At 43.0% G+C, this 10,987-nt stretch overlaps 1 protein-coding gene across 1 annotated transcript; it reads left to right on the forward strand.

Moving 5' to 3' along the window:
- The first annotated feature begins 1,875 nt into the window (after positions 1–1,875).
- MSGN1 (mesogenin 1) lies at positions 1,876–2,391 on the forward strand. The gene has a single exon (XM_010012933.1). It carries the CDS (start codon positions 1,876–1,878, stop codon positions 2,389–2,391), a length of 516 nt encoding a protein of 171 aa, XP_010011235.1.
- Positions 2,392–10,987: the final 8,596 nt, after the last annotated feature.

A 10,987-nucleotide genomic window follows, 5' to 3' on the forward strand; every position in this document is an offset into this window, starting at 1 on the left:
TGTAGCAGGCATTTGTGATTCCTATGACTGTTTCAGCTCATTTTCCTTAAAGAAGGAGTAAAGCAGAGCTCAGAATATGGCAGGGTAACCATAAAACCCCAATGCAATCCTGACTGTGGAGGGTTGTGCCCTGAGTTTCTGCACAGAACCATAGAATTAACTAGGTTGGAAAAGACGGTTAAGATCATCAAATCCAACCTTTATTCCAGAAGTACCAACAGGGGCTAGATGTCATCATAGTCAAACTGTCTCAGAAGGGGTTGAAGTGCAAAAATCCTTCACTCTTTGATTCTGTCTTATTCATCTCAGCATAAAATCACTGTCTCCCACAGGCTGCTTCCCAGCATTTTGATTCCAAACACATCAAAACTCACAAAAACCTTCATAATGATTATGGTGAGTATTGAATTGTTGTGTTGTTTTTCTCTGTGGCTGAGGTGACGATTTCACAGTCAGAAAGAAATGTATTCTAGAATGGCACACAGCTGAAACATTCCCCCCACTTTTTAGAGTGGATTCTGGTGCACACAGAGATTGTTACACAGAAGGAATCTCTAAACTAAACCCTACTTTTCTTTTTCCCCTTCCTTTCATTGTATATTATATTTTGCTTTCACTATGGGCAGACACAAAGTCACAGCTGGCAGCTGAGCTACTCAGTATAGCTGCAGAGCTCAGTAGTTTTGGACAGTTTTCCTGGCTTTCTTAATGATTTGCTCTGTGATTTTGACCAAGTTACTCCTTGCCTCTGCTTATCCATTTCCCCAGAGTAATAGCGGTCATTTATCATCAGTATAAGCTGTTTGGAAGCCTAGATATGAAAAGTGCTCATTATTAATGCTTTTAATTTATAGGATATATGTTTTCACTGAACTGCCTAATATATAACTTCAATGCTGAGTTGGGTCAGGGCTGGAAAAAGGTTTTTTTTGGCAGAAGAATAGATTCCTAGAGGTAGAAAACTTTACAGAAGTAGCTGCTAGTCTTCTCTTACACACACGTAATGTGTATATTCCTTTGGATTACAATTCTGTGTAAAACATTTATCTAGGGCCAAAGTTGATACACTGTGTATTTTGTTTAATAGACTTTGTAAAATTAGATTTTCCTATTTCTTTTTTTAAATGGGACTTTGACTTTGTTTACAATTACAGGTTTTCCTTGTTGATTTCTCAGTCATGATTTAAAATAGCAAATGACTCTACAAACTGCAGGGGAATGCATCGCTGTTCTTTTCTCCTTTCTGTTGCTGAAAACCAAAGTGATCCAGAGAGAAGCAGCAATCTCATGAGAACTCGACAGAGCCATAACACAGACAAATCCAAAAAAACCATCTTTGACTTTCATGATTAAGTTGCAGATAATGAGAGACTACTTCAGCAGCAGGCAGCACAAATCAAATCAGCCCTGCTGTAGTGCCATCGCAGTTACACAGAAATCAGGGCTCAACAGCTTAAATTCAGAGTTTGTGTTAGCAGCCATTAAATTCCAAGTCTGTAAATTGTTTAGTAAAGTGGTTAATTTTCTTTTTCTTCTCTCACCACTTATCCCCCCAGTGCAACGTTAAATGAAGATGCGCAGCCTTAATTGGTTTAGTTGCAAGAAGATAATCTTTTTTTCCTCCTTTCTTGCTGTTGCCTGTTAGCTTAAAGGCTTTTTAGCTGAAGGTTGATAATTATCACTGAGAAGAAACTAGCACATCAGGAGTTCATTTTCCATCTTAGCACTTGTGGTGCTCCTTTGAACTCCTCTCGCCAAACCCACGTTCCCACTCTGTCACTTTCCTCCCTCCATCATAAAAAGGTCTCAGCAGCCGGCGGCTCCAGCCTTTGCTGGCAGGCAGAGGGCATTGCTTCTCCTGAGCACTCCTCCAGCATGGACAAACTGCATGAGACGTTGATAAACATGGAAGATGCTTTGGGTTCAGAACACTCTGTCTGCTTATCATCCTGGGACTGGAAAAGCACCACTGGGTCTTTTGAGCTGCACCCCCTCTCATCTCCACACAGCTTATCCCCGACGCCCTCCTTTGAATCCTACTCCTCATCCCCTTGCCCGACGGCAGTGGAGACCCCCTACAGCAGCAGCAGTGGCAGCCTCATGGGCTACAGCCTGGTGGACTTCCCCCCTGCCTACCTGCCCAGCCCCGGGCAGGCTCGGATGCCCAAGGGCACCAAGGTGCGGATGTCTGCCCAGCGCAGGAGGAAGGCCAGCGAGAGGGAGAAGCTGCGGATGAGGACCCTGGCTGATGCACTCCATACGCTGCGCAACTACCTGCCCCCCATCTACAGCCAGAGGGGACAGCCCCTCACCAAGATACAAACCCTGAAGTACACCATCAAGTACATCAGCGAACTGACGGAGCTCCTCAACAGTGCCAAGCGGGTGTAGACCCCAGTGGAGCACCCGCCCCCCGGCACGCTCAGGGTCTTTACAAACAAAAAACCAGCAAAATTTCTTCCTTGCCAGAGTATAAGGTGCAAGAGGAGGACGGAACGAGGGAGGGAGACCGAGGGCCACTGCTGTACATATGATGTGATGATGGAAGGTGATACAGGATTGCCTAAAAACCTGAGCTGCAGCTTGCTGAGACGGAAGACTTGCTTTTTGCTTTTTTATGTCTTTATTTTTTTATTAATGATAAGCTTCTGAGAATTATTAAACCTAGTCTGATAGAAAAGTGAACAAAGAAAAGACAACTGATCTTCCTAGGATTTATCTATCACTATTCCGATGGATTTTCTGTTTATTAAGGACAATAGTAAATCCATAGGTTTTAAACTGAATTTTAACAAAGGAAAGGACAACACTATATGGATACCATGTGTATTGATTTGTACGCACTTTAATACTAGGATGAGGAAGAACATGTATGGTTAGTTCAAGTATTGTCTATTTACCCATATTTCCACTGTACCTAAAAAATCAAGAAACTAAGTAAGAGTGAGAATATCTTTGCTCACAAACAAATAAATACCAGTGTCATAGTCTGTATCTTGCATTATATATCTGATTGATAGATAAGTAAAATCTAGCAATTACTGCTAAATATTGAAAATGAAATATAAGCAAACTGACATTTTGTGTAGATAAATTGCTGTTATAATCCTATCTTCTTTATTAATATATACAGAAACGTGATATTTCTGTATTTAATGTATAAAACCTGCTTACCTCAATGCCTGATGAATTATGGAAGATATTTTTACATCAAATTGCTAGAACAAATAATATTAGGCTGAATTATCTTCCTGCTCTTCCTTCACTCTGACATGAAATAAATTGATTCAGGTATCAGAAAGATGCAAATACTTACCCTCAAGGTGTACTGAAACCTAGGAGGGCTCCAGTAACCATAACATCTCCTTATTAAAAGCTGTCAGATCAGCTGTTTCCTACAGCTAGTAACAGTCCCATAAAGCACACACCAAACCCAAACTAATGAGGACCTAGTCCTAATCCTTAATTACTTTGACTTTCATCTGACAGATATCACAGAGGTCTCACCACACGACCAAAAAATATGGGTTGTTTTGTAAATCCCATTGCAGACTGATTCATCAGATTTGGCTGTACTGAGGCCAGGAATGCACAGAGAGGACCAAATCCCAGGGCTGAGTTGTGCGGAGCTAATTAAGACAGATTAACCTTTTCTCCATGGGGAGATGTAAGGCACAGTGTGAGCAGCTGCAAGGAGGTAACGGGCTTGTCTTACTGGGATGGACAGTTCAGCATGTCTCTGTGGGGCAGATGGCTTAGGTTTTAGGTTTGTGGATATACCCTGTAGCAGAGTACTGTAAAGCTAAAACTTTATGGTATCTTTTTTCTCTTTTCCTCTTTCTGTTTGTTGGGAAGGAAATACAATTGTCTTTGACCATTTTTTAGTCCAAGGCTCAGCCTAAGCTAACTCTGTGCTCTTCTCACATGGTACATGCATATTGCAGCAAACAGTGTGAAATCCATCAGTCTCTCAAAAACCAGCTACATTCAAATTTATGCAGGTAGCACTGTCCCTCAAGATGTAACCACATCTAAGCATATCCCCTATGCTTCTGTTTTGTTTTAAACTATATTAGATTTCTCACAAGCTTTAAGATTTCAGCAAGAATATAAGGAGAAAATTTTTTTAAGCTGTGTTGGGTTTACATGGCAAGGTTTTGGTAGAAAGGGTGCTGCAGGGATGGATTCTAAGAGAAGATGTCAGAAGCTTCCCTTGTGTCTCATAGTCAGTGCCAGCTGCCTCCAAGATGGACCCACCACTGGCCAAGGATGAGCCCATCAGTGATGGTGGCAGCGCCTCTGGGATAATGTAGTTAAAAAGGAAGAAAAGTTACTGCACAGGAACAGCTGCAGCAGGAGAGAGGAGTGAGAATGTGTGAGAGAAACAGCCCTGCAGACATTCACGTCAGTGAAGCAGGAGGGGAGGAGGTGTTCCAGGTGCCAGCACAGAGATTCCTGTGTAGACCATGGCGAGGCAGCTGTGCCCCTGCAGCCTATGGAGGGCCATGATGGAGCAGATCTCCACCTGCAGCCCAGGGAGGTTGATCATGGAGTGGATTTGCTGGCAGGACTTGTGACCCCACAGGGACCCACACTGGAGAAGCCTGTTCCTGAAGGACTGCAACAATGGAAGGGACCCACACTGGAACAATCCATTCCTGAAGGGCTGAATCCGTGGAAGGGACCCACACTGGAGCAGTTCATGAAGAACTGCAGCCATGGGAAGGACTCACTTTGGAGAAGTTCATGAAGGACTGTCCCCATGCTGGAGCAGGGGAAAAGTGAGGAGGAGGAAGCAGCAGAGAAAATGTGTGATGAACTGACTGCAACTCCCATTGCTCATCCCCCTGTGCTGCTGGGGGGCAGGAGATAAAGAATTTGGAAGTGAAGTTGTGCCCGGGAAGAAGGGAGGGGTGAGGAGGAAGGTGTTTTAAGATTTTGTCTGTATTTGTAATTACCCTACTCTGGTCTGATTAGTAATCAATTAAACTAATTTCCCCACGATGAGTTGGTTTTGCCCATGACAGTAATAGGCAAATGATTTCTCCCTGTCCTCACCTTGACCCGAAGAGCCTTTCTTTGCATTCTCTTTCCCGTGTCCAGCTGAGGAAGGGAGTAACAGAGCAGCTTTGGTGGGCACCTGGCATCCAGTCAAGGTCAACCCATCACAAAGGCCCTTTAAAATAGTCAACCTAGAGAAAACTTCATGCGCATATGAGATGGCAGCACTCATATCAGCATAGCATCCCCCAGTATAAACCTGTGCAGCTGATCCAGATTTGAGCAGATGAAAAGCCACACAGACAGGGTCAGTCTAGATTATATTTTGCAAGGGAGTGAAATTGTATGTTGCCCATGCAATCCCATGTGGGATCTTGCAAAACTTAGAGCTTGATCCCACAGCCTTTCTCAAAGACTGTCATTGTTGCAGACATCTGTACCTGTTCACTAGTGCTGGCAAACCATCAGCACAGGAAGATAATCCAATGATTCTGTGATGTTAAAGACCATCATTGTTCACAAGTAGGGTGGGTGTGTTGTCTATGCTTGGGAAGACTTGTTATCTTGTTCCTTAAATCTACAACACCTGAAACTACAGGTAATTTGACTATGCTTTTCAGCTCTAGGGAAGCTTTAGGTCCCAGAACAGAGAAACAAGGCATTAGAGAAGGATCCACTTTTATTGCTCATCTATCTATGACCTTGGCTGATCATCCAACATTGCTGCCTCAGTTTACCCATCTGCAAATGAAGCCTGCGGTAGCTAATGGCTTCAGAAGGCTGCTACTCATAGCCAAAGCTAAGCAATGCAGCATGCAGAAAAAGTGCCCCAGCAGGAGGTACTCTGCAGCTTTAAGAAGTGTCTCAGGGTCAGCATTTCCCACCACCCTGGAGAAAGTGGCAGGTTATGATCCTGAACATGCTGAGCTATAGCTTGTTAGGTGCCTGTAGAGCTCCTCTGTCTCCCTCAAAGTCCAAGGTGCAGCAACAGCTTCAGGTAACCACAAAGGCAAGGCTTTGCTTTTCAGAAGGACATTTCACTGCTTCAGTGGCAGTGAACTAGACCTTGTCTGTGCCTACTCTCCATCCCCAGAATTCCAGTGGCCACTGCCATACCTTTAAATACTTTGAGCTCCAGCACAGCCTGACTGCATCCAAGCTGACCTTAGGGAATGGTCTGCCCTAAATCACTCGCTGTGCTGAACAGGACCAAAGCCCATGTCCAGGATGGAGTCAATTTACTAGAAGAAGTTGCACTGTTTAATTTGTCTGATCCCCCTTCAGGGGATGTCTCTTCCACCTGCGCGTGTGGTGAGGAAAGTGACTGAGGTGTACGAGTAGGAGGCAGAGGTAGGTTCAGTAACTGTGTGTGACTGGGAGCTCCTAGGAGCTGCCAGGTTTGTTTCTCCCCTCCCAGAAAGAAATTAGTTATTGCTTTAGTTGACACAGAACATCTCTACAAGCCCCTCCTTCTGTAATTCTTGCACTTGGCATAGACATTTTACCAATCCAGAAGAAATAGTCTGAATTGTTATATTCATGATTGTACATGCCCTGCTGCTACTAGATGTTGGATTTTATTTATTTTTCAATAAAATGGAATACAGTCAAGGTTCCTCCTCTTTTCCCTTTCCTTTATCCACAGAATTTTAATTTAAAAGTGATGCGAAAGAGACCAAGTTCCACACCTGAGGTTATAGGGTCTAGCCTTCAGGACTGTACATAGAGCTATAATGAATACCAAAAGCAACACCACAATAATCCATAAAACAGAGGCAAAAAAGTGGAACCTCAGTCTGAAAAAATTGTACAAGTTAGAGAAGTGGAGGACATCTCTCACATAAAAGCATCTTCTCTTAACACAGTATGCTAAATATCTGCATAGAAATAAAGTAGCAGCCCAAACACTGGAAGGCCAAGTCTAAGGAATCTAATTAAATTACATTCTGCCTAAGGGACAGAGTTGCTTATGGTGCTAAAGAGAGAGAAATACAGGAGGGTGAACTGGGGTTAGTCCCAGACAATGAAATGAACTCATCCAGCCCCAAGACCTCTCTGATTTCCAGGTTAGCATGTCACTGAAATTCCTTACTGTCCTAGGTTCAGCTACAGCAGCCGTTTTTTATTCCTTCTTAGTAGCTGGGGCAGTGCTGAAAGTCAAAAACACAGCACTGCACCAGCTACTAAGAAGAAAAAAAAAAAAAAAAATGACTGCTGTAGCTGAACCCAGGACACTTACTAACGTGGAGAGTAGAACATAAGTACAAAAGAAGCAGCCACCACCACCAAAATACAGTTTTGTACCCCATTCACAGTTTTCTCATACAAGAAATTTCATGAGTGATACTAGTCAAAGCTGAAAGGACAGCAGATAAACACTCAAATACGAACAAGAAAAGGGATGAAGAACATTGTAAGATCTTCTGCAGAAATTAATTAATTGAAGATAATTTTAAAATCTCAGGAAAAGCTTTCAAATACAAAAATCTGGCAATTGTGTTGAACTGCTAGCCCTCCACTGTTTAATGACAAAATGATTACACCATTCTGCAGCTCCCACTGTCAGCTGCTGCACACTCCAACTAGATATTTTGCTTTTTAAACAAAGGTGCTCCCAGATATATAACGCTCCCCCCTCCCCCTCAATAACAAGAACAACACACTTCACATTGAGCAAGAGAGGAACAGGCCAGGCTGCACATGCACCCTGCCGAAAGATACTGGAGAGCAGTGCAGTGAAGCAGGCTGAAGGCAAGAGGAAAGATAAGTGAGGGGCATCAGCTCATAGGTGAGATAGACGGACCCCACCAACTGCTTTCTCTAGAAGTTCTACAACCCTAACTATTCTATGATTCTATGTTCAGAGCTGCGCCCTTGCCCCCACACCAGGTGAATTGCTGAGGAGGGATAGGTGGGACCACAGAGACAGTTGCAGAAGTCAGAGAATGAGGAACTGCTGCCCGACAACCATCCTAAACCTTGTATTAGGGAAGAATAAGGCAGGGCTGAGCAGGCAGTTACACATAACGGATTTTACACAAATTAACTCCTTCAGTACCATCAGCAAGGCAGTTGGTGCTGCTAGAGGAAGGAGTTATTGCTATCAACTGTATGAGAATAGGCTCTGGGTTTCTTACACCTCAGAGCCCAGAGGCTGTTCTGGTGTAGCTGTGAGTATATGATGGTGCTTTATTTAGAAGGCACACCAGTGGGAAGGAGGAAGCCTATTAAGTAGGGCATTAGCCCAGGATTCAGGAGACTTGCACAGCTTCACTCTCCAGGGCAGGTTTTTCTCCTGAATTCAGGAGAGTGACAACTTCTCTGCCCACCCTATGAAAAGAGCTCAGCAGCTCAATGCCTGCTGTCAGAAGTAACACCTATACAAAACACCCTGAAGACAGCAAGGAGGACAAAGTCCCTCTTGGTGGGAAGACTAAGTACCTCGGAGAGAATATTCACCAATAGTTAAAGACCCACACATGGAAGAGGTACCCCAGGCAAGCCCTAGCTCTGAGCCACAGAGCTCACCCCCACAGCAGAAGGGAGCTTGGGGCTGCTCACCACAGCACTTTGAAATTCTATGCTAAGGAGGCACCATATAGGTGCCAAGAGGTTTTATGGTTACACATTTGGGCTGCACATAGGTGTGCTTGGGTGGGGGGTGGGAAGAAAGCCTCCTGCAAAAGGTCTTCAGCCATTTCCTTGGGAGAGCTGCTTAACTGGTCGCTGCCACAGCTCCATACTCCCTGTGCCTTGGGATGCCAGGCCCATCCCTCCAGCTCTACATGGCAGTAGCTGAAAAAAACCCAAAACAGACAAACTCAAACCAACCCACAACAATATGTGTACACCTTAGCTTCTAAGGAGCCAGTGTTTGACTTACTTTTACTCCCCAACTTATTTGCCATACAACCACAAATGCCATTATTGCATTTGACAGATTGAGGGGTCCCAGCAACTTGTAGAGCAGCTGGGTTTTAACAAGCTGTAGAAGTTGGGTCCATCTTAACCCCCTCCCTGATCAAGGCCCTGACTTTGTGCTGCTTCATACAGTAAGATAAGCCCAGGCTTGATCTCCTATTACACCAAGTAGTATAATGAGACCAATTCAGGGATTTAGGAATCTAGCTAACCTTGTGTTTAAGTTCTTCTGGGCTCATATGCACAAATAAAAGCAGAAATTGTTTGGGAGTGACTAGATGAAGATTCAGATCTCAAATTGTCATGTAGCAGAAGCCAAAACTTGATGAAATTATTGAGGAAGCTTTGGTTCGACTGTGAGAATGTGTTTTCCTCTGGATAGAATTGCATAGCATTCAGTGAAGACATTAAAATTTAGAACAAAAAGAAAAGCAAAATACAAAGAGGGAAAATTGGGCCAGGAAACATAAATGTCAGTTTCATTAATTTTTCAGTATTAGTAGGGAGCTGGCTGTTGCTGCTTTAAATCACCAAAGCAGTAAAGTTTTAAAACACTAGGCAAGTTGGTGAATATGGACCATAATAAAAATGAGAGCTCTGCATTTCTTTCAATAACCACATATAATACTGCTACTTGCAGCACTGACTTATTTCCGTTTCAAATAAATGGTGGTAAATGTCTGCAGTACACTTCTGCTATTGTTTCTATTTTCCTATAAAAACAAATCACACCAGACTTCTCTTTTCCCTTAGACTTTTATCATTCACCTGTTGGAATTGCAGAAGACATTAAGCATAAACAAAGAAGATTGATTTGCTTTCAACTTGTGTTAACAGGGATATAAAATAACATCCCAAATACCAGGGGAAAAGCATGTGGTCATAAAATATCCACTTAAAAGGCAAAGAGGTGTTGATACAACACTTGAAGAGGATTTTTGTCTTTTTTTACATATATAACCAGGAAGGCAGTTCCTGAATTTAAGTATAAACAGACACCTCTGAGGTGGAGAGAGTATTACTGTCGTGTCTTTAAAAGATTTTACTGATATTCAAATAGATTGTGTCTTGCATACTATTGGAAAATCTGACAAGAAGCTTTATATAAATCCAAGTCCAACCATGGAGGGGAACCTCCTTTAATTTTCATTTTCCCACATAGTAAAAAATTAATGGACCATTTTACTAATGCTTCTCATTTTGAGAAGTGGCACTAAGCCAAAATTTTAGAAGAGCTGAAGAGCAGACCCACAATTTACCTAGGCATCATTTACCTTTTCAACAGTTCTTAAATCCCCTATTAACAGATAAAGAATCTAAAGATACTGACTAATCTTTTGATAGGAAATAATAGTGTCTTAGACAAGATTGTGAATACCAGTTTTCTCTTCCTAAGCGTTGTCTCTAGTCTTGGTTTTAAGAGAGGAATTGGAAACCTAGGAAGCCACAACTGCAACTGTGTTAACAGTACTGAAATAGGCTGCCCAGCTTCATGCTTGGTTCTCACAGCAGTCCCTAGTTGCTACATTTTCCCCCTGTACAGCTCTAAGAGGGGAAAAGGTGGCACAGGCTACCCAAGATAGCCTATGCTTTGCTGGTAGAGTGCTGTCACAGCAGGTGAAGATTGCCTCTCACTCATCTGGAGAAAACACTGCAAAACAGTATCATTTCTTGGGAGACAGTCAGCATGGTGGAAGATACACAGTGAACTCACCATACTGTTTAGAGTGCCCATACTTGTCCTGTTCTGTTAGGTCCAAAACCCTGGCAGCATATTATATGTGTCCTTTGATTTCTCAGCCTATTGCTCCTGCAGACTGAGGAATAGCTAGTTCTTAACCCACAGGGTTAACATAGGGGAAAGCACTAAGCACAAACCACTGACTTGTCAAGTCTGCAGTAAGGCTTATGTTCTGCATTTCCCTTTTATTCCCATGCTAACATATTTACATCTCATTCTTCAATATCTCCATGGCTTTAGTCTTCACTTACCACAGGAGTAACAAAATATGACCCCTTTAGCATGGTAGCCTCTATTGTGTCCTGGGTTCAGCTACAGCAGTCA

This window comes from Nestor notabilis, unplaced genomic scaffold, assembly GCF_000696875.1.
Source record: "Nestor notabilis isolate BGI_N333 unplaced genomic scaffold, ASM69687v1 Scaffold11904, whole genome shotgun sequence".
Taxonomy (NCBI): Eukaryota; Metazoa; Chordata; class Aves; order Psittaciformes; family Psittacidae; genus Nestor; species Nestor notabilis.